This window comes from Fusarium oxysporum, chromosome 3, assembly GCF_000149955.1.
Source record: "Fusarium oxysporum f. sp. lycopersici 4287 chromosome 3, whole genome shotgun sequence".
NCBI lineage: Eukaryota > Fungi > Ascomycota > Sordariomycetes > Hypocreales > Nectriaceae > Fusarium > Fusarium oxysporum.
Window position 1 is genome coordinate 217,373 of NC_030988.1, and position 22,386 is coordinate 239,758.

The 22,386-nt window shown below is 45.2% G+C and overlaps 8 protein-coding genes across 9 annotated transcripts; 4 read left to right on the forward strand and 4 right to left on the reverse strand.

Annotated features, from left to right (window-relative positions):
• Positions 1–2,371: 2,371 nt before the first annotated feature.
• FOXG_20849 (uncharacterized protein) lies at positions 2,372–3,877 on the reverse strand. The gene is made up of 2 exons (XM_018401161.1): positions 3,045–3,877; positions 2,372–2,965 (listed from the first exon to the last, which is right to left on the reverse strand). Exons 1-2 carry the CDS (start codon positions 3,698–3,700, stop codon positions 2,776–2,778), a joined length of 846 nt encoding a protein of 281 aa, XP_018251644.1. The 5' UTR covers positions 3,701–3,877; the 3' UTR covers positions 2,372–2,775.
• A 915-nt stretch (positions 3,878–4,792) lies between these two features.
• Positions 4,793–5,498, forward strand: FOXG_12405 (uncharacterized protein; the record flags this gene model as incomplete). The annotated part of the gene is made up of 3 exons (XM_018392171.1): positions 4,793–4,950; positions 5,091–5,104; positions 5,167–5,498. The coding sequence occupies 3 exons, from the start codon at positions 4,793–4,795 to the stop codon at positions 5,496–5,498; spliced, it is 504 nt and encodes a 167-aa protein (XP_018251645.1).
• Positions 5,499–7,872: 2,374 nt separating this feature from the next.
• On the forward strand, positions 7,873–8,058 carry FOXG_20850 (uncharacterized protein; the record flags this gene model as incomplete). Its single annotated transcript, XM_018401162.1, has 2 exons — positions 7,873–8,008; positions 8,045–8,058. 2 exons carry the CDS (start codon positions 7,873–7,875, stop codon positions 8,056–8,058), a joined length of 150 nt encoding a protein of 49 aa, XP_018251646.1.
• A 171-nt stretch (positions 8,059–8,229) lies between these two features.
• FOXG_20851 (uncharacterized protein) lies at positions 8,230–9,818 on the reverse strand. Its single transcript, XM_018401163.1, has one exon. It carries the CDS (start codon positions 9,368–9,370, stop codon positions 8,480–8,482), a length of 891 nt encoding a protein of 296 aa, XP_018251647.1. The 5' UTR covers positions 9,371–9,818; the 3' UTR covers positions 8,230–8,479.
• Positions 9,819–9,924: 106 nt separating this feature from the next.
• FOXG_12406 (uncharacterized protein) lies at positions 9,925–12,575 on the reverse strand. Its single transcript, XM_018392172.1, has 4 exons — positions 12,295–12,575; positions 12,183–12,242; positions 11,151–12,125; positions 9,925–11,075 (listed from the first exon to the last, which is right to left on the reverse strand). Exons 1-4 carry the CDS (start codon positions 12,419–12,421, stop codon positions 10,552–10,554), a joined length of 1,686 nt encoding a protein of 561 aa, XP_018251648.1. The 5' UTR covers positions 12,422–12,575; the 3' UTR covers positions 9,925–10,551.
• A 1,856-nt stretch (positions 12,576–14,431) lies between these two features.
• Positions 14,432–16,319, forward strand: FOXG_12407 (uncharacterized protein). 2 transcript variants are annotated; one of them, XM_018392174.1, is made up of 2 exons: positions 14,432–14,809; positions 15,182–16,319. In XM_018392174.1, exons 1-2 carry the CDS (start codon positions 14,506–14,508, stop codon positions 15,883–15,885), a joined length of 1,008 nt encoding a protein of 335 aa, XP_018251650.1. In that variant the 5' UTR covers positions 14,432–14,505; the 3' UTR covers positions 15,886–16,319. The 2 variants fall into 2 exon arrangements, with proteins under 2 accessions (XP_018251650.1, XP_018251649.1); XM_018392173.1 differs by having other exon boundaries at positions 14,440–15,885; positions 15,938–16,318.
• A 128-nt stretch (positions 16,320–16,447) lies between these two features.
• Positions 16,448–17,721, reverse strand: FOXG_20852 (uncharacterized protein). Its single transcript, XM_018401164.1, has one exon. The coding sequence runs from the start codon at positions 17,528–17,530 to the stop codon at positions 16,898–16,900; it is 633 nt and encodes a 210-aa protein (XP_018251651.1). The 5' UTR covers positions 17,531–17,721; the 3' UTR covers positions 16,448–16,897.
• A 735-nt stretch (positions 17,722–18,456) lies between these two features.
• Positions 18,457–20,328, forward strand: FOXG_20853 (uncharacterized protein). Its single transcript, XM_018401165.1, has one exon. It carries the CDS (start codon positions 18,614–18,616, stop codon positions 19,925–19,927), a length of 1,314 nt encoding a protein of 437 aa, XP_018251652.1. The 5' UTR covers positions 18,457–18,613; the 3' UTR covers positions 19,928–20,328.
• The last annotated feature ends 2,058 nt before the right edge of the window (positions 20,329–22,386 follow it).

The window sequence follows — 22,386 nt, forward strand, 5'->3', positions numbered from 1 at the left end:
CAATACTGTAGCATATGTAAGCAACTGTCCCTACAACAAGGAATATGCACAACTGTTTCCTGGTTGTGGCCTGGGTCCAAATACCAGACATACCACGTAACCTGCGTCCTTTGCCAGTCTTACCTTGACTCACTACAGTTCTTTGGCGGTCCCATCGTTCGCGAGGTAGTCGTGTGCCACATTGTACCCCAAGACATGCCTTGTCAAAATAGTATGTTTATTCTCCTTCTTCGAGGCTTTATTTAGGATATTTGATGTGGTAAACTTTCATTATACGTTTAGTTGTACAATTAGTGAGCCTTGTACGCTCGATGCACTGATGGGTCATATGTTCGAGCTGCTTTGCTTTCTCTCCAAGGGTCAGTCCAATTGCTAGGAGTCTCGTGACTGACTTTCTTGTCAAATCCTAACAAGTGGTAAGAGATATTTATAGAATACGAGCTTTAAATCACGTATTCCACAAAGATCAAGCTCGGGCCTTGTACCCTATGGGCACGGCAAGGAACGATTGATGAAACAATGTTTCCTTGAGAGGACTTCTCCCGTAGTGTCATTTAGGCCCTCCTTCCTCTCTGTGTGATTGACTGCCTTATGAGTGGCGTATCTGCCAGAACAATTACTACTACTACATCACTTCCAAAAGGTGTTCAAAGGTGAGTTGGGTGCATTATAGTAATGAGACTAATAGCCAAGGATCTTAGTCGGCCCGTGATCTATTTTTCTTTTCTCGATACTCATGTCCATACATCGACAAATGATAGCTAGTCATACCATTTCGTTATTTCTAAACTACTCCTCTATCACCGATGAGGTAGTGCCGTGTCTACGTGGCTATCCCGCAAGCGTACAAAAAGTTTCTTATGTAGTATTCAGGATGTAGGCCGATCGCTGGACTGGACCCATAGTCGTGAGTGATCCTGAGCCAACAAGTTTCGTTTGATAGTGGAGAATCCTATTTATAGTTATTTCCTTGCGCTCTGAACTCAGCATGGAGCCATGCCCCTAGGAACATGTTCCCCGGCGAGTGAGCGGACTTTTGCCTACCACACGGCAGTCTGCTTTCCGCTGCCATAGTTTCTTGGCACGATTCTAGTCAATGTCAAGCCGAAATCCCTGCTCTACAACCATAGTTGAGCATATTTACAAAGTGAAGCTTGCTTAGCGGCAATCGGGGGCTTAATACCCTTCTCAGTCATAGTGGCTTGAAAAGGGATATAAAAGAATTCGGTCTTGGAGATATGGACTATAGACCATCTGAGCAAATGGCTTCTTACTCGAACATACGCCATTTTCAGCGGCCCAAAGCACCCGACATCCAGCGGCTGAAGCAAGTGGGAAGAACGAAGTAGCATACAGAGCTTGGAGATACTATTTTCCTCGCAGTATATATCGAAGTCGGCAGAGTGGGGACTTTCGTGGCCATCGAGCATCAAAATATGATAGGGGCCAACTGATCGGTTGCTTGTGCATCAGTCAAAGTGCTTTGACCCGTCAAGGCCGGTCTTGTTATCTGTCCGGTCATTTTAAGTCGTGACAGTAGCCCTATTGGCAAAGTGATATTGGCCTGCAACCCCGATAAATAGATCCCATTACCCGACCTTCTGCATTCATCGCTTAGGTTGCTGCAACCCATTTCCAGTTTCCAGGCTGCATTGATTTCTGCTTTCGCGCCTCTTCAAACTGATAATTACTATATAGCTGAGATAACGCGTATAATAAAGTTGGTCTCGCCAAAGTTCTTGACATCATCTGATTAGATGCCATACATCGAAATTACGTTCTGTCCAAGCCTGAACTAATTGCGAATAATAGTCCAATCTTAATATCTGGATATTTCATAGTCATATCTCCGCTGGAGACATATCTTAAGCTCTGATTGCCGCTTAAAACGATTGAGAGCCCAGCAATTGCTAACTGGTAACGGATCGTGGTCAACAAGTAGTCGATTCGCCATTTATTCAATATCATGGTACCGGGAAGGAAGTATATACTGAACTATAACCTGTTCCAGACCACTTACTGTCCATGAGTCTTGGATACAATCGCTGCGCGCCTGTATACCGTTCTTCAGATCCAAGAGCCTCTGATGGTTGATGTCAAAGATCCTTGCGACTCGTCGTAGACGTAATTTGGGTATACCTAATCGGCCTGAAGTGCAAGAAGCCTACCAGTCTACTTGTTAGAATACGACACGTTACATGGTCGAGAATCGATTAGTCAGATAGGGGTGATGTAGTATGAGGGATTTGGATCTGGTCGGTTTGCCTGTCTGGTTCGCTTACCGTGCAGGATACTGGTTATTAATATTTACACATCTTCCACAATATAAGTTCCACTTAACCCCGTTAGGTATATAATACAAATAGAGTTTATGAGCCTCTTATATAGTAGCATAGGGACACAAGTGTAATATAGCTTCTAAACTAAATTAAAGAAAGGTAAAAAGGAGAGAATATTCTACAGATTACAGAAAGAGGGGATTAGTGCAAGAACGAAGTGTTGTAGATAGCGGTTCTATCAACTTTCTGCTCCTATATTTTATAATAGATGGGGTTTTCTAGAAGAGTAACGATGTAGAGAGGTATGAAAGCGTATCTGCTCAGCATTAATCAGCACAGGTACCTATCTTGCCCAAACCTCCCCTATCGTTGGCCAGTGTCCATGCGAGATTCATGAGATTACGGGAGTATTTAGCAGTGCTGTGAAACGTCGATGCTTCACCTATCAAACGCATGTAGGATCACACCTCAGTCTCGTACGAGAAGTTGACGGCAGTCACCTCGCCTCCTTACTTCGCATCTCCTCTTCAAGAATCACAGCTGCTTCAGGAACAAATTGAACTCTAGCCTTGCCGCTTGGCTGACGTGCGTGTAGCTTTCGATGGATTCTCAGGTTGTCACCGCGGCTGAAATCGCTTTTCCCACAAAACTCGCAAGAGAAAGTTTCGGGATACTCGGTATGATAGCTAATATAGAATTTCTCAGCATCACCACTCGGAGCAAACATGTGTATAAAGGAAGGTCTGATGCTCGAGGCCTACTTACCTTTTGATATGACGTTTCAGATGCTCGATTCTTCGGTATTCGCGACCGCACCCTGGGAAGCCGCATCTGTGCCTGTTCCTCCCAAGGGCAACTGGTAGCTCGATGTTGGGCTTTCCTTTCGGCCTTGTGAGCGACGACATTCCCTGGTGCTGCAAGATCGGCATCGTCTTGCTTGTGCCGCAAATTTCCCTGATTTGTGAAAATGATTCATCGAACGACTCCAAGCCATCCATAAGACCCCATCCAGAACCGATATTGATTTCATTGGCCACATTCAAAAATTCGGGACTTCCCGTATAAACACTTTCATCAGGGGGCCAAATTGGACTTGCGAATAGATGGCTTGTAGGAGAGTCATATCCTGCAACCTTGGAATGGTGCGTAAGGTCAGCAGGAGACATCAAGGGCTGGACTGATAGTTGGGGCAAGTCCGGTAACTCGTGTGGCCCAAGCATAGCTTGTTGGCTCTCAATAACCGGCTGGGAGGGCGCATGAAAGGCTGGGAAGTCTTCTCCGATACTGTATTGGCACGGTAGCTCTTGATCAGTGGCTTGATTGTTCCAGACATTTGGGAAGATATTCGTAGGACTATTGATAGGAGTCAGATGGGGGTCCCATGGCATCGCGGTATTTTGTGTGTCGATGCGCATAATCATGATGTCTCGGAAGCTTGATTAGATCTGCTTCGGGCGATTGACTGGGCCAGAATCGAACATTTATATGTAACATGTATGACCTTCATTGCTAGTGTACTCTCAGTAGGTATAAGGAGACGACGGAGAACTGAATTTGACAATAAAAACTCGGTGGCATTGACCTCGGAAGGTGACAGGCCTGTGGCGTAACAAACCGCTCAGGTCATACCCGAAAAGCTGTGAAACACATGCACATAACCCCTAATAGTGCCAAGCCCATCAAGACCCATGCACGTTTTCACAACCCCACAGATTTTAACTAATGTGAACAATATCAATTTTACCGAAATGAAATCACTGACTGAAATGAAATCACGGATTAAAATACAAAGAGAATACTGGGGTAGCCTTGTGGTAAGAGAACCGGCGTTAGATTTCTACTTATGAGCTGTCACGATTGCATTCAGGTTTAGCTGACATTATACCGCAGCACATCCAAGTGTCGACGCTCTGTTACAGACGTTTACCCCGGTGTCGCGTCGCTTTGTCTGTAGGACAAATTCGCCTTAGCTCAGGTAGATAAGGGACGGTACATAGAGCTTGGCGTATACTACAAGATAAAGTTTCATGGCCTCAGGTCACTTATTGCGCGCTGTCCTGAGCTAGCCTCTTCTCCTGTAACGCGTCAAACGCAGAATCTCACTGTTATAAAGGAAGTAATACAATCGAAGACATGTGGTAGCGGCATAGTTGTTGGATGGCGGCAGTGGAAATTGTTCTCGGTAAGGTTAACAATTGATTCTTGGCCTCTCGTATATATGCCTGGGACTTCCTCTTTATGCGTTCTGGCTGCCCGATGCCTTACCGCGAAAGTCGATCCAAGCTACTGAACCTTATTGGCGCGGCGGATTCATCACCGCACAATGAAAGCAAATTAAGCAAACTAAGAATGAGACAACAAGAGAAAGTGAAAATATAAGCAACTTCGAGAAGTCCCCGGGTGTTCTCGTCACTCCCAGGACAGTGACTTTTCCTAGTGCCGTATCGATGATCAACAGGACCATAAGATTCACGGCGAGTGGAGCGAAGATGAAAAACCCAACGACAGCCACAATGATTATCCCATGCCGGAACGGGGTTTTCTTCTTCTTTTGTGCACTCGCGTTGCGCTTCCCATGTGTCGGCCACAAGCCCGCGACTAGCCAACCAATGAGGACCGAAATGGCTAAAAGGTGGCAGGCAAAAGACGCAATGGTGCTTCCCCTGATGTTGTATTTTATGAGTATAAGATACCATGGAAGATCTTCAAGCTTGAGAAACTGTTCTAATGGAACGGGAAACAATTCATCCAGACCTTTACAGGTAGGCATTTGCTCTTGGAGGATTGCTAGCATACTTGTTCCATACCAAGAGTCACTTGGGTTGGTATGTTCTTCAGAACCTCTGAGATAGCAGTAGTTACAGCCCGATGCTACAGCGGCTGTTAGAATTAGAAAACTGCGCCAATGTCTCTTCATTTTGTTCGTGGTATATTCGAGCATATGCCGATATCTCGAGGCTCTGGACCAGGATTCTCATGATAGCAAAAATACGCATTCCCTCAGTGATCCTCTGGGTGATGAGCATTAAGAAGATTGGATTAATTGGGTATCACAGGCTTCTGAAGGTGCAAGGTTCACAGCTTCGAGTGTACATCCAAGCTACAGTCAGGATTGCGAGTATGGATGCAGATGCGGAACAGAACGAACTTATTGGCGTCCCTTGGGTCATAGCTACCAGGTTGAACCAGAGTCATAAGCGCCTACCTACAATAGCATAAATTCGATGTCTCGATATCAACCAAGCCAAAGTGGTAGCTGGAAGATCAAAGTTGGCCCAACTACTATCAACTATTGTTCGATAAACCAATTCCGAACAATGCCTTATCCAGTCTTGGTGGACTCAAGAAATTAACACTCCGTCTTGAACGATTTAATAAATTGCCAGACCGGGGACCCGGAGAACCGGGTGCTGCTATTATCAAGGTGAAGGAGTAGGGCACCTGGCATGAGACAAAGCTAGGTGAAATTATCACTATTGATGTAAAACTGGGGTGGCAACATTGAGGTAGTTGTGTTGAAAGCAAGGGAAATGACTAATTTATAGGACTGATGGAGCACAGGGTATGCGAAAGGCCCATATGCAACACAGCTCAATTACGTATTCTCTCATAGTTGAAGAAAAGGTAGGTAGTTCTTGAATCGAGTCCTCTAGAGCTATCACATGATGCACTTCAAGACGGATAAAAATAGATATCGGGATACAGCTTTATCTGGCAGGGACTAGATATATGAGTATCCGTGGCGACCTTCGTACCCAAATCACTTCATCATCATGGATTCCCTTCCTGTCGAGATCTATTGGACGCTAGCGAGTTATCTATGCATCAGTGATCTGAGCAGCTTAGTCAAATGCAATAGGCGAAACTATGAGCGGGCCCAGCCCTTCCTATACCAGACTGTACAGCTCAATTTCGCATCTGGCATCGCCGACTCTAGGACCATGCTACTCTTACAGACGTTGTCGACAAATCGATACTTGGGCGGGTTGATTAGATCTATCCATATTCTCCATGGTGGCAGAACATATGACTGGACATTAGGTCACTCTCAACTCTTGAGATCAGTTCTTTCCGCCATTATGCTCACTCCTGAGCGAGTAACTAGGTTTTTGTGCGAATGTCCAGGGATTACATGTACAGAGCCATTTCCTAACCTCAAAACCTTGGTTCACAAGAATATTCGATCCAAAGCGGAGCTTGAATGGGTTCAGTGGCATATGACCCATTGCAGTCAGCTGCGTTCTGTCGATCTCAGCCTTCCAGCCTGGAACATTATACCAGATACTACGATCTTTAGAAATACTCTATGGACACATCTAAAGGATCTCGCACTTCAAGGATTTTGTGTATCTCAACTTGCACCAGCCGCAACATGGGACCTACAGAGCCTGGACCTAAGTCTCTGCTCAGGTGCTGAAACGTTGATTAAGCGTCTATTGGCAATGGATAAACTCAGCTCACTAAGATCTCTACACTTCGCCGGTCATCTTTCAAGGCAGACTTTCTTGAGCCTTCTCTCCCAGCTAAGTAAGATGTATCAGCTGGAGGAACTCTCGCTCCGTCTTGGTGGGTTGTCGCATCTTGCGGGCAAGACTGATAGTGGAGTTTTTGTTCATGGCACTGGAGTAATGGCAGACCCTAATGATGACGACAAACCCATTCGAGACTTGCGTTCGTTGGTACTAGACAAGATTACAAGCCGCAGCAAGACACTTAAATCATTAGTGTTGGATATCCGAGAGGTTATTGATCAACCACAGTCATCCATGCGATTTGATCTCCATGGTGTCCAAAGGCTTATTGGTTCATGTCCCATAATCGAATTCATTGGTATGCCAGTCAACCTGCGAGCTTCTGGGGGGCATCGGTATCGGCGGATGAATTATGCAGTAAGTGAAAATTATTTGTACCTTCGCCTATTTGGGAATGGGGCCATATTGACCTTTTCACAGAAAAATATACACCTATCGGCAAGGGAGCTGAAAGGGTTTCATCTCCGAGGCGATTATCGTCCATTCACTAGAACTTTGAACGACGCTAAGCATGTATCAAGACCATTCCGTAGTAGGTCAGGTTTTGAAGTTTTTATGGGTCATTATGATAAACTTCGAAAAGTATCTTTCGATATAAAGGGTGAGCAAAGGTTCCTTAGGGTAAGCCCGGAAGAAATTAAATCATACAGCTTGAATTTATAGATATAACTTGGGGCATAATACTTTAAGGGAAAAGAAGAAGAAGAGAAAAGAAAACAAAAAGGAAAAAGATGGATAAATGAAATATCAATAAAAAAAAATAACAGACCTTGATATCCCATTAAGATGGTGTGTGAGAGAAATAGTGGGGCATTGAAAAATGGAGTATAATTCAAAATGTGGCATGCAGACCTAAGGTCTTCTTAATATTTGCGGCGAGAGTGAACTTTTCCGGGGCAGAGGTTTCACAGAATGCATATAGAGACAGCAACATCGCTGTGGTATCGTTGCTCCAGCAGCTTTGATTACAGGTCCTTTCCAAGTGTCGACGGGATTTGCAAAAACTGTACATGTAACATAGGAGGGCCCGGTTCAAAATAAAGGGCCGCACGGCTTTCACAATGGGTAAGCAGGCCCTAGACAGGGCGACATGGCCCTTGCTGACGGTATCTCAGTACAGCTCCGACCGAACAGAGCTGGAAAGACAAATCAAGGAGAAACATATCATGGCTAGTACAGGTTGGGTAAACCCTGAAGGTAAGGCAACTGCTGATTTCTGTTGAGACCATATAGCACAAGATCCGTAATCGTGGCTTCTTGACAATTTGCACCCCAGCACCCACAGAACAAGACCTTCTCTACGCGTTCTGCGACCATAAGTCTTTATAGTAAAGTTGTTTTTAACCTGTAAGCCTTTGGCCTTAAGAAGCTTCGTGGGCATGATGAAACCACCAGAGGAACATTGTCACGCGACGTAATGGCATGTACATGAATGTGTGTCAATTGACTAAAACTATACGATATGTGACAGTTTGGGAATAGTTTTACATTTGACTCTCTCAGGTTTTTCTATCCCATACCAGAGAATCGACCTAATGAATCCTGCCTGCTGCCTCTTCATACTTCCTTTGTCTTTATACTCGCGATTTTGATGTCGGTTCCTTGAATAGTAAATAGACACAAATGCGGGAATTCAGGAGAGTCTTCGCTTCGACCTTGTATCAGGCGTCATGTCGTGGCGAGCTTTTGTGCAGTGTACTCGTCGAAATCCCATGTAGGTATACCGGAGGAACTAGGTCCTGTTGTCAAATTTTTCATTTGAAACAAACCCAGCCATAGCGGAACCGCCGCGATGGCCTGTTGAACCGTCATCTTGGTGTTCTTAGCACAGGCTGGCCTGATTGCTCTGGTAGCGGCATGCGTTTCGATCCCGTCCACGAAGGCAACTGAGGAAGCCAGATTCAGAGATGTGCGTTGGTTGTAGACCATGACCAAGCTAACTGCACTAATATATATTGGTACTCCTGCCGGGATCTCGGAGGAGATAATTGCCAAAATAGCGCCCAATGTGACTGCTTGAGCATATATTTGAGGATACGTCTGAACCCTCCCCAAGCCAATTCTCTTAGCCACAAAGATAAGCAATCTGGTGTACAAGAAGGCATGGAGTAATTTCACGCAAGCCTGATGTGCGAAAGCGTCGTCTTTTACGACAGCAGCAAGGGAAAGCAGAGGTCGTAACATTGCCGGCGCCTGATATGATGCCCGAGTAGTTTCGTCTCCTCTGCGCAGTGTTCTAGCAAGGCGCAAGCTGGTGAACGAATGGATCAGACAGGCAGTTGTATCCAAGAGATCTGCGTGCACTGTTCCTCTCCAGGCACGAGCGTAATACCGCGTAAGCTCGAATACAGCTGCAAGAACATGTAGACCCAGTGTGAGAGACTTCTCTGCGCGCGAGCGTGCATAGTAAGCTGAGATACTGTGACGTGTATGATAGACAAAGATTGTGATGTAGCCAAGACAGATGATAAGATATTTTGTTTTGGTGCTCTGTAAGAAGTTTCTCCCTTCGAACAACAGATGCCATACTGGGCTACCTCCGTCTCTGTCCTTGTCCATAACGAGTCAGCGTCTGGTATAAATGGTTTGGCGGTCAAGGTTCTGTGGTAGTCCGGTGGTAGGGTAAAAATCACCGCTGAAAGTAGAACGTCTAACAGAGAGGATCGGATATGGAAATATCTGAACTCAAATCAAATCTCAGCTGAAGTTTATGTGCTACATTTTATAGCAGGGTCAAAAAGATACGGTTGTATCTTGGAAAATCTATAGCTCCTCTTCCCGGGGTTTAGTTCAGTACTCAGTCCTGTATTAAGGCTCTAGCCCTTCATACTTTCACACACCCGCAGGCGTCAAAGGGAGGAAGAAGCGAAACGTTTACCATCGAGGCAAAATGGAGCCATACAAGAAATGGGATGCCTTGAATGAGTTTCACTACGAATGCTAAAGAGACCAAGGCTTATGTAGCATCCATCCCTTGCAGAGGATTAAGCCCTGATGGATCATGACAAAGGGAAGGTTTCGTTGACGATACTTCAGTGACGATCATCGCTTACTGAAAGCCAAAGCCTTATTGGCGTCGTACCTCGGAGAGGGGCACATACAAGCGTGGCAAGACTATGTGTCAACCTTTTCAACCTAGAAAGACAGTTATCCACTCGCATATTGACCATGAATGTGCAGCCTAACCAGTTGGTGGAGTCCACTTCAAAATTATATCCCTACAACAGAGAGGTACATATATGAGAGACACAGCGTTTATAAAGCTCTCATACACATAAAACTACGGGTAACCAGAAGCGGATCCCTAATAATGTGAAAAGCTTGAGTAACTGGAACCTAGGCCGAGGAGCTCCAAGGGTGCAGGCTCGGGACGCCATCCTTTCTCTAGCATAACACCCTCGCACTTTCAAATAGCCCCCACGCAATATGAAATATGGTGACCGCCTATCAATAAAGACGGAAAAGAAGTATGTTTGATCTTTGATGCATGCGGTATGACTCATGAGGGAACTTTCAGTAGCCAGGCGTGCCGCTGCCCGGGGCCGCCTTATTCGTGCTGAGCTGCGGCTACTAACGTGGGACGTCACGCCTGACGACCTGATCTTTTCAGAATCCAAACATAAATGATCAAGAAGAATAGATCTAGATATAAAATGCTTTCTGATAATAGACCCGCCTGCGTGATCGCAAACCCTTAAACGCAGCCGATGACGATGGCCAAATAAAGCCCGGTAAGTCTTTTAGAGCTTCGAAACAGGGGTGATGAGCTCCTCTGGGCTTTTGAATGCCTGTAGACTATTCATAAAAGATTCCCACGACTTATCAGAAGTGATGGGTGCCGTCACATAATGGTCTATATCCGATTGCGAAATAGACTCAGACCTGATCTGGGCTAAGACAGTATTGTATGACGCAGAGGACTGAGACGGTAGATGTTCTTGGGCCAGCGGCTCTACCGTGCGCAGTGGATCCAAATCTTCACCCATGCAGATACGCTCATACAGCGTGAGCACTTCCGAAGGGAGCCCCCACTTCTCAGCGGCCTCATAGGCCATGCGATTTCCGATCGCTTCGGCCAGGGGTCGACACCGAGGGAGGATGTGGCGGTCGAATGCGAGGCCGCGGTGTTCTTTGTAACCCCCAATTCTCTCCAGCCGTGATTTCATGTCAGTCATCAACTTTTCCTCGCGTTGCGCTAAGCGACACAATCTGTTCCGCGCCCGCGGAAGCTCTAATTTCCCTCCCAAAAGCTCTGACATGAAGCCTGCCAAGCGAGTGGTTAGTTAGTATGCAAGGTCAGATACACTGCTAGCAGACGGACGCCAATTGGGATACGTACGAATACACAAGACCAACGTGTCGCCTTCGGCAATTGCGTTTCCCTGAAATGTCAGGTCCAGCTCGCTTATCTGATTGTAGGCAAAGAGACCTTGCCAGCCACACCGTTCGGCCAGTGGTCTCAGCACCTGAGAAGCTTTCACCACTGTCGCCTTGAAAATAGACGCAAGTGCATGTTGCGTGGGGTCGCTCAGATCAGGGCACATGTCTATAGTCCAATGAGCGAATGCATGCAAGACCTTCCCCTGAACCCATCCCTCAACGATTGGATATTGCTGAGTACTGAAAGCCATAATCCTCTTTCCTTCTTTCCCGTCGGCTGCTCCAATAATTCTTCTTTCGCTATACACAGCTGCTATGCGTGTCCCAACCTTGATAGCCGAAATGCCCATGATAGAGAGAGACAGCGTTCCAGCTGCGATCCGCCTAATATGTCGTAGAAATGCAACGCGATCGTCCTCTGGCTTTGCTGTAGAACAGAGCAGGGCTGTGGACGGCAGACCAACGTGTCTAAAACTCGTCAGAGAGTGATCCAGCGGCTTCGTACCTGGCCTTGTAGGAAGAATACATGATGTGATCCCGGGCCGCATCCCCCCGGCGTCGCCGAGGAACACCAGAAAAGGCTTCACACCATGACTCTCTCCATCAATTATGAGGCGAGCAAATACTATGGCTAGACGAGGCATGTTGCAGTACGGGGTTGTTGGAGGCATTGCTTTTGCAGCCCCTGCATGAGGAGTATGCAAATCATAGGAGCCATCTGGTAGCAGGGTGGCAGTCGTTTCCAAGTTACGAGCGTCCAAGCCATGAGCAACCTCTGTCAGCATAAACTCGCCGCAAATATCAAAATTCGATAGTTTATCCAGTATTTTCTGGAGGTCAGGACGGCCTTTGACGAAAGAGCAAAGTGTCCCCATACACAGGTTTATGTGTATAGCTGCAATGATGAATGCCGTCATGTCGCGAGCCGCAATCACTCCATCGATTCAATTAGCACAAATGTAAGGATATACTAAGGGGTTGCTGCACGTACGATCAAAATGGAAATCCCAGAATTTCGGGGTCAGATTCTTGATGTCATGTTGTGACAGACCTACACTTGATCAGCCCAGTGATACGTTTACCAGACAATAATTCGTACATACCACTTTGAAGCCATATTGATTTTGCTCTCTCGTAATGTATGGATATATCTCGTCTGGAGGCAGGGGCCACAATATCATGGTCCCTGTGCCAAATGTTCTGGGTAAGAATTGCTTTGGATTGAAACATGCTCAAAGCCCAATGTCTCAATAAACTTGGAAGTAGCTCTTTCGAGGGTTGATAGCGGACGTCGTTCGAGCAATGTTGCTAAAGACAAGGGACATTTGTTCAATCGTCGGCTGACTTTTATAGAAAACGCCGATATCGTTTCGAATTACATGCTGCGGCACCGAGCCAAGCTCATCCACTAAAGACGATAATCCCAACTGCGATAAATGCGCCTACTCGAATGTCAGCATTTTATTAGCATGTGATGTGCTAGGCCCCTCTCATCACATAGTCTTGTGAAACGTGTGGACCTTTCACAAGGAGAATTGGCAAGAAACGGGGATCAGCATGTGCCCAACGCCTCCAATTGGTGGCCTCTTTTCAGCAATGATGGCAACATCAATTCGATGGCCCTTTATTTTGAGTGGAGAATAGTTGCCAATTGAAAATTAGTTTGAAGTCGGGTGTCTGCTAACAGTTAGCCCTAGACATTAAAGTTCCCGTTGGTGGTTTTCGATTCTGGTTATGTTCCCGAAACAGTGACTTACTTTAATGTTACCGCGGTTCTATATGTTCATTGCAATTTCATGGTTCAGTGACTTTCCTACAAGATCGGTGCAGTTATCTCAGGCCAGCATGTTACTGTATCAGCCCAAGAGCAGTATATCGTAGTAGTCTACAGAGAAACACCATAGAATCTAACATCCTACGACTTAATCGGACCACATCACACAGAAAGCTGATCGATGCGCATTCTAAGAAGTGCTACAATGTATGATTCTTTATTTTTCGTTCACAGGGATATAGAGACATCGGATGTGCTCAGTTGGAGGCATCTATCTATGAACTGCCTGTGTGGTGCTATGGAATGGGTGAAGAGAGCTCAAATAACAAGCCTGCGCATACTTGGCTTAATATTTTCCGGTATGAGTGTGGAGCTATCATTTATCAGCTCTTCCACATTACCAAAGTATCCGTAGTGGCTAGTCGGTACGGATTGGATCGTCATACCCACAGGCTCGAAGGTAGTCAACTGTTCTGAGAGGCCACCATAACAGCAACTTGTCGTGATGCAATAGTGTGACGATACCCGGAATCAAGTGATGGTAAATCGATCATGCCCAGACTTTCAGCGGTGGGAGCCAGTTTGCATCGCCCTTTGCTTTACGGCGTGTGGTGCTTATATGAAAGCTCTAGCTGCAACCCATGTCGCTCATGCTAAGCGTAGTGCTTAGAAGAAGTCTTACAGTGTTACATGGTCACACGTTTCCAAAGAAGTAACGAGTCATTGGATAATCCATTTCGGTATTGAATCGGTAATAGAGCCAGCAAATATAGAGGTGACTTCCTGTTTTATACTAGTCGAAGTATGATAATCCGCCGCCCAAATGTGGAGAACAGCAGGAATAGAATGAAAATCAAGTGATTGGCATGGTAAACACTTTTAGAAATACCTCATGAATCTAGCACAGAAGCGCCTGAGGAATAAAATTAATTAGAAGGTAAAATGGGCGAAGACACTAAGGAATAGACTTCGCATGGGGTCTTAATTTAGTTGCCATGTTATACAGTACTGAGCACCTGTATCTTCCGGTCCAAAAAAACATGCTCTTTGTAAAGTCTAGGGTGGGGCCATCTGGGTACATGGCGCTACCTCATAAGCAGATGTTCTGTCAGAATTTGGCCGCCGTATGGGTGCGTATGCAATTTTTGGCTTAGCAAATAAAGTACTTAGAAGTATCGCTGCTGCCTGGAGTTCCGGGTCGCGAATCTGGGGAAGTGGAGACAGCTCCACAGTGTGGATCATCAGTACTGTCGCTTGCAACAATCAAGTAAGTACATCAAGATGCGCGCTTTTCATATGAGTTAAAAGAGTACACAGTGTGGAAATTTACTTGAGATAGATATGTGGGGCTTTGTTTATAAACGAGAGTTATTGTTGCCGAGGAAGGTGCCAGTGCTCAATACTGTATACCTATGAAGGAAATGTTTTTAAAAGTTTTTAACTATTCATAGTTCAACTCATAAATACACGTACACTGGAACATATATACCTACATAGCCTCGTCCGCCGGTATCAAGTCAAAGATCAAGACTTCATAATTATGCGTTCTGTCACTATTGTAGCCAGCCTGCTATGTGCAACATCTCTAACCGTTGCGCTCCGCGTCGTGCCGCGGTCGAATAACCACGATATGGCACCCGAAGGTTTTCTTAAAGCAGAATCCGCTGCTCTTGACAAGGTCGAAATTACGCCGAAGAATTTACTTGTTGGGAGGCCAACCAGTCCCAGAACTCAGGTCCTGAAAGATCGCGCTCCCAACTCTCCTTCCTTGACGGTGAAACTTGTTAATAACTTTGACAGGAAAAATACTATCAGGTCCTATATATCCGGACTAGACGCTACTGGTAAGGTCTTCTTTGTCTCCCCTGACGGTAAGCTTGTCTATCCCAAATCCAAAGAACCTCGCGTACCGAGCGAGATTATGGACGATATTACCTTGTTTCTAGGCCCTCGAAAACAGCCTCTCGAAGTCCCACTGCCTTCCTATATTCGCTCAGGTCGCATCTACTTTGCAGACAGCGACCTCCGTTTCTTTGTTGTGAACATGGGAGAAGGCGATAGCGTGATTCAACCTTCGGTTACCAATCTTCAGGATCCAAATGCAGATGTGAACTGGGGCTTTGTAGAACTGAGCTATATGGATGATTCGTTATATGCTAACATTAGCTATGTTGATTTTGTCGGTATAGTGCTAGGGATGATGCTTACTGAAAAAGATGGTAGTACCCAGACCACTGCGGGCCTAGTAGCCGATGCTGTTACCAAGATTTGTGATGACCTGGCCAAACAGAAAGAGACAGATAAGCGCGATTGGGCTTCACTCTGCATCGCGAACGCCGATGGGAAGCCTGTCCGTGTCCTTTCACCCGGAAACAAGCACGACCTCGACTCCAAGCTTTTCGACACGTATTGGGATACTTATGTGAACGAGGTATGGAACAGATACACAGCGCAAGATCTCACTATCAACACACAAACGAGTGCTGGCCGTGTTAAGTGTAGAGTCTCAGGCGATCAGCTTCTCTGCGAGGGTAGCGATCGCGGATTCGCCAAACCCGCGGGTAAAGACATCTGGGGCTGTAACAGCGGTCCGTTTGCTATTTCAGAAGGTGACACCCCAGTCCATGCTGCCGTAGTTCCACGCATCTGTGCCGCATTCGTTCGATCAACCCTTCTTCTTGATGGTGGTAACGACCAGCCGAGCCTAGGTCAGAGCTCGTACTATACAGTCAGTCCTACTAACCACTATAGCCGCATCGTTCACTCCTATGAGGTTGATGGTAGAGGCTATGCCTTTCCTTACGATGACGTTAATCCCGATGGAAATGAGAATGCGTCTGGGGTCGTGAGTTCTGATAACGTCCAGTCTTTAACTGTCTATGTTGGTGCACCACCGCCTACACGAGGCCAAAATGATTAAGTAGCAATTTCTAACTCTGCCTGGCTTTTGCTTGTTGACAAATCTACAATAGGTACACGGTATTAAGATGAGACACTAACCCGCCCATTACCTTCATCGAACACAGTGTTTCTCTCTGACTCTTTCACGTAGTTCAATGAGAAGACATGGACCGACGGGGTAATGAGTTTAGTAGTCGATCACTGTTGTGTAATAGGATTTTGATATCAATATAGTTAGTAGGAACTTAGTGCGAAGAACGGAAAACTTCTGCAGAAGATCATACTTGAAGAAGGGGCGACTGCTGGTCGGAGTATGGATCTGGGTAATCATCAAAGGAGGATGTTAGCGGTTGCGGTTGAATTTCTCAGAAGGGTTCATTAATTAGGGTAGCTGGGGGGCTGATGGCACAAATACCAATTATCAAACAATATTGCAGCTTGCTTATTCAAGGACTCTTAGTTTCATTCTGACTGCCAGGCTTGGCTTCACCTTGAGCAATATGGCCCTGTGGGGTCATCATATTATCTGGTTAATATAGCTACGGTCTAGGCAGCCACTTCGAGTAACATATAATCGCGCCCCATAGCGAGATGGAACCATAAGGCTTAGACACTAACGAAACGCAAAGGATCGGAGAAAAGAGCTATTTTTCACGATATAGTTCAATGAAAGGCGTACAAGAAGCATAGACATTACTGCGCCTGTACCTCACTATATTGAAGGTTTTCATACATTTAGATAGTATTGTTACTAAGCCTACGCACCCCGTTCAGGCTAATGAAGATAACAACTCATCCAAGTTTCTCAATTGATATTAACACCACTGATCTGATGTAAATAAATGGATCCTCTTTGCCCATCATATCGTGCGTCCCCAATTGATAACCACTTTGCCATGTAATTAGCCCAGAAGTAGTTAACTGCTTTCATGCCTACATGTGTTGTCTCAGTCACTGTAAGAGGAGTGATCAATTGCTATACTATGCAGGGCACATCGAGAGCCTTCTGCCCTTTTTGTGTTTTTCGTTTTTCATCGGAACAAAGCAGGCGTTTGTAACGGCGGTTCTGTAAGCCAACCAAACTCGTTCGGCAAATAAGGTAAGGACGAATACAATGACAATCCATAGGGGTCGATAAAAGTCGAAGCAAATGATGATGGGGGCACAAGCATGCTCTGAAGCGGATCACAAACATACATGCAGTCATTCACCAATGTTTCGTCCCAAGTTGGCATGCCCGTAAAGCCTGTCGCAGGTATCAATTCCATACTGTCGTTGAAATTCCACGACGAGGTCTCTACTGATTGTAGAACTGGTGTACCAGGCTTGCTGCCCGCGCTGAGCTCCAACGCTGCTGGTGGTGACGAGCTCGCCTCTGGCAGCATCAGAGCCGTAGGAAGCGTTTCTTCTGCTGGTAGGATGGATTCTTGGCTCTTCTGTCTCGACTCAGGCGCCTTATCTGTACTCATGAACGACGATAAGTCTGCCGCATCGAAGACGGATGTAACGCCCTGTTCGTTTGTGACAGTAACAGTGAGGTCACAGCCTGTGAGGACAGATAGCTCATATGCCTTCTTGAAAAGCCCCTGTTTTCTCTTATTGAAGGTGGTCCGTCTGGCGCTTTCACTGGCTATTTTCTTAATTTCGATTCTTCTACGGCCCATGTTGATGCAAATAAAATTAACTCAACTATTGGATTGATGCGACTCGGTCCTAAATAAGAATTTGATAGCAAAGGGAGATTGCAGCATGCTAAATTTGGTAATTTCGCTACGGTCGCGCAAAGAGACCAAGAAATAGCATGAAATAGACAAAAAGAGAGTCTATCAGGCGAACGAAACATTGCAACTGACACATTATTGCTATTAACACCGTCGTTGTTGCTAGATCTAGAAACAAGAATTGGTACAACTAGCAACAAAACTAACAGCATGACGACTTTCTATTTTTAGCTTCTACAAGTCTTAGCAGTTGGCTATGGGACGTCAGTGAAAGACGAGTGCCATACAGTCAAAGACCAATACCACACATTCATTTGCAGGAACAGTCTCCATAGTCTTCTTTTCTTTTCGTCCAACCTGTTAAAACTACACGTTGCTGGCACTCAGTCGGAAACTGCAATGAAAACAACGGTATTCATTTCTTTGACTATTTGGAACGGGCCTATGTAGACACGGGGAGCTTGCATGATCAGTAGAGGCCACAAGGGCTCCAAATATGAAGTCATGTATTTTCTCTAGGGTAGCTAATCCGTTAGGTCCCAGTTTTCTCCACCTTAGAGAACCTCTATTTTTGAGATAATTAAGTAGACCTATTTACACATCTTCCTCTGTAGCAAGAATACCTATTTTATCGCTGAATTTAACATTTGGAGCGCTTGAGGCCCGCGGAGTTATTTTTCTTATCCGAAAGGATGGCTATGTATATCAGCCAGCAGGTTGACAGGTAATGCGTCTTCTTTACTTAGAAAACCAGACTCGCAAATGCAAAACAAGACAACCCAAAGGTCCCCGCAGACCCGTTTCGCACGGTCAAATATGTACCGTATGAGAGGGGGTGATTGATTTATAGAACCATGTAGCTTATTGCTACCAATACGTAAGAGGGGCAATCTTTCATACTCTCCGCGTCTTAGGAGAACCTGGATATAATTAGATGTGTCGTCCTGACAGTAAGATGTTAAGTCTGACCTCTACAGGCACCAAAATATGTCCGATTTACTGTCGTAAACCATAAATGTTCATGCTATGGATATACTGCCTCCAAAGGTCTATTGGACGTTGCTAGGAGATCTGCCACTCAGTGATCTATGCAACATAAGTCGATGCAGCAGGTCGCTTTGCGAGATCGCCAAACCGATGCTCTACCGTGTCCTTCACCTTAGCTTCAACGACGGAAACTTAAGATCTCAGACACTGCTACTATTAAGGACACTGGTGTGTAACCCAGGTCTCTCCAGGTTCGTAAGGTCCATCTCTCTCGAGAACAACGGATCGGGAGGCTGGACAAAGGGACATTCGCAACTTTTAACTCTTGTACTGTCAGGTGTGAGCTTACGCCCGGAGAGAATTAGGGGGTTTTCCACAACCTCTTCCTGGGTTCCACTTGATAAATACTTTCTCAACCTCAATTCCGTAGTGTATACAGGCCACATAACGTCCGCTGAACTTGATTGGTTTCGTTGGCATCTATCGAACTGCAAACAGATATCACGTCTTCATTTATGTCTTCCTAAGCGCGGATCTAACCACCAGTTTCACCTGCTCGAGGCGACCTCTCTTGATTGTTTGAGTGAACTCTGCCTTGAACATTGTGCGTTAGAGCCTCTCCTTCCAAAACATCCATGGAGGTTGCGTTGGCTTGACCTAAGACTCTGCTCAGGTACCGAGGCCTTCATCAAGCGGTTATTATCAGGCAATCAGCTGCAATTCGTGAAAGTTCTCCGTCTTTCGGGGCGGTTATCACGAAGGACGTTTCTTTCTTTACTATTTTCCTTGGACGAAAATCATCACTTAGAACAATTATCCTTTCGTCTAGACGGTTTGCTACAACTGGCAGAAGGAGATCATAACGGCAGGTCGCTAGCTCCATTGAAACTCGGGGTTTCATTTGACGGTTTACGGTCGAGAATGCTAGGCCACCTCAAGATTCATGGCTCAAAGCTGCGATCAGTCATAGTAGATATTCGGCAAGACATAGACTTCTGCGAGCCCTCCCTATCATTCTCAATACAAGATATGGCGATTATTATCAACTCTTGTCCTTCTTTGACGTTCTTGAGTTTACCTGTCCATTTTCGTAACGTATCCTCGGACCAAGTCAGACATCTACACCACCCAGTTAAACTTCAAGCCCTACATATGAGGGGCGACTGTGGCTCTTTCAGTGATGTGGCTAGAAATATCAGTACACTGGTCAGCGTGTTTAAATTTCCGCCAAGTTTCCAAGCCTTCGTGGGTCACGGCAAGTCGCTAAAGATTATTCACATACCGCCTTCAGGACGTTCCTTTTTTACTAGTGTTAGCAGGAGCCAAAGGTTGTCCTATTGCCTCGATTTATGATCGCTCACTGTAACCAGGTGGTGTTCTGTAGGTTGAGTTGTTACAGAAGCGGCGCCAACAACGGGTGTAGATATTAAAAGTTGAACTTTTCTTTTCCCTTTTCCCTTTTCTCTTATTGACCTAGCCATTGGTATTTAACCTCAACTAATATTCAAACTCACCCACAGACCTCTAACCGCTAGATGATTTTGTGTGTCAAGTCTCAAAATTTTCCGCTTGTAGTAAATACCTAGGCTTCAGCACTGGCAGTAGTACGACAATTTACTCTACTACCTATAGCTATATTGCTAAATGTTGGTTGACAGTTGTTTATTTTTTACCTAGGCTAGAACGAAAATACTGTTACGTATTAATTTTCACAACTTTTATTTAAGTCAAAAATAACTAACTATAAGTCGAGGAAAATATAACTGAGTTATTAAATGAATGTTTTAATTATATATAATACTATTTCGCAAATCTCATTTTGCTTATGTCATTGTTACTATGAACCGGTATTTACTTGTCCTACTTACGTATTCTCTAGCGCTTGGACCCCGTTATGTTCATTTACCTGTTTGCCTTGATAAAACCGATGTTGGATTGGCCAAGAAAGTGGTCCGTCAGACAACCAGAGCCCTTCACGCCCAACGTCTTTAACTGTATCCTTAGTAAGCTCTTGTATTGAAATAGAGTTCGCTAAGTAAAACTACTCTGTGCCTCGCCAGCAAGTGCCCAAATTCATAACAAACTCACACAATAGTAGATTCAACATCCAAGTATTGTTCAATTTATTCATTCAATCTGTCATTGAATTCTCAAAGTTCATGTGCTTCACGGCAAGGCGTCTTGTACAGAGCTAGGTTTACAAGGCTCCGTGAGTCCTCAGGTCTGTGAATAGCACATCATGCCAAGGGTAAAGAGTCGACATACCAGATGCCTGTGGTCATCAGGGTGGCCCGAGAATATAATAATGGTATTTAAACGCTCAGTATCCATTAGAGTACCTTCCTTCATTTTCTACTGATGTAGATAATCAGTCTCTGAAGTGAAGTTCTTTCCAATCTCAGAGAAATATGGGAAGTGCAAAAATAATAGTCTGAAGGAACATCTTACATCGTGTGATCAAGTCAGCAATCGCCAAGTGACCTGCTAGTCCACGTCGCCCTGTCGGCTCCTTTGAAATTACTGTAGTCCGTAGTATACAGAGTACATTCGTCTTCCTGTTTGAAGTAAGATGATCTCTATTGACCTTCCTCGCCCAGTTTAGATATAGAACACGATGATTTCTACGTGAGTTATATGGCTGGAATGTCAACATCAGCCATCCGCAAGTGAATAGTTTACTTCTTACTCTGTCTGGTCCAGGACCCAATAGCTATCCATAGTTGCGGTCCGCTGAAGCCCTCAAAGAGGAAAATATGATTGGATAACGCTATACATTTCAGTAGGGGTCTGCATAGATGTTTGGATTGGTAATGACTCCATGAGATTAGTAGCCCGAAACGCTTGTTCTCGTAATGAGTAGCTAAATTAATGGTCTCATGCGATAATTGGTCTCACTAATTCCGCACAACAACTATCATAAAGCCTATCATGTGGCGGCAATAGAGTAGAAGACTTATTCTGGAATACATGTCGATACGATCTACTTCTCCTAAGCACAGGTGGCATGATTCCGTGATTATTATAAGCTCTGCAGGAGGTCATTCGCTACTCTAAAGGGATCGGCTACTATCACGCTCGTTTTAGGAAGGTATCATGCATAGCTAGCTTGTATTTCCAGATCGTGAACATGGATACACAGGAAACCTTCCTCTTCGACTTTGATCGATCGGCAGACCTTCAGGTGACGCTTTCTGGGACTAATATTGATTTTGTCCTTAGTATGAATAGCAAGAATGAGGAACACATTGCCATAGAAAGAGAGTATATGCCCATCTTGATACATAGCACTCTGCACCTTCTATCGATAAGGTAACACAATCAACAAGGGCTATACTATTTGAAGTTCTTGACTCACTATCTCAACTAATCCAGCATTCCGTAGGTATCGACTATGATTACTCGCATGATTCTCGATTTATCACTGTTTCCTTCCCTCTACCCTGACCTTTAATTCTTCGAATTCTTTGTCCCAATTCAACATGGAGCCGTTGCCGCCTTGCTGGATCTTTCTCCGCTTGTTAGGTAATCTACGTGCTCTAGCCCTTTTCATGTAAAATCTTAAGTAAAAACTCAATAACTGATCTGCTCTCTCCCTGCCCCATGCCTCGGCCAAGACCGTTCTTGTCCAGATTGACGGTTCCTTTTCGTTATCCAACCGCGCAAGTAGACTAACCGAGCCACGGGCGCCTACTGCAATGTGTTGGACATGGAAACTCCGGAGCTTTATTTCACGAAGGCAATCTCCATCTCTCCTCCTAAGCTCTCTGCCCTTGTCCCCCGTAAGCTTTTTCTCTATCTCGGAGGAGCTTCGC

Excerpts from the sequence above, each read along its gene's own strand:
- FOXG_20849 (XM_018401161.1), bottom strand. The coding sequence starts at position 3,700 with ATGATTATGCGCATCGACACACAAAATACCGCGATGCCATGGGACCCC. Across the intron at positions 2,966-3,044 it reads CTGAAACGTCATATCAAAAG|CTATCATACCGAGTATCCCG; the intron begins GTAAGTAGGCCT and ends ATTCTATATTAG.
- FOXG_20851 (XM_018401163.1), bottom strand. The coding sequence starts at position 9,370 with ATGGACAAGGACAGAGACGGAGGTAGCCCAGTATGGCATCTGTTGTTC.
- FOXG_12406 (XM_018392172.1), bottom strand. The coding sequence starts at position 12,421 with ATGTTTCAATCCAAAGCAATTCTTACCCAGAACATTTGGCACAGGGAC. Across the intron at positions 12,243-12,294 it reads ATCAATATGGCTTCAAAGTG|GTCTGTCACAACATGACATC; the intron begins GTATGTACGAAT and ends GATCAAGTGTAG. Across the intron at positions 12,126-12,182 it reads CTGGGATTTCCATTTTGATC|TGATTGCGGCTCGCGACATG; the intron begins GTACGTGCAGCA and ends GAATCGATGGAG.
- FOXG_12407 (XM_018392173.1), top strand. The coding sequence starts at position 14,506 with ATGCGTTCTGTCACTATTGTAGCCAGCCTGCTATGTGCAACATCTCTA.
- FOXG_20852 (XM_018401164.1), bottom strand. The coding sequence starts at position 17,530 with ATGGGCCGTAGAAGAATCGAAATTAAGAAAATAGCCAGTGAAAGCGCC.
- FOXG_20853 (XM_018401165.1), top strand. The coding sequence starts at position 18,614 with ATGGATATACTGCCTCCAAAGGTCTATTGGACGTTGCTAGGAGATCTG.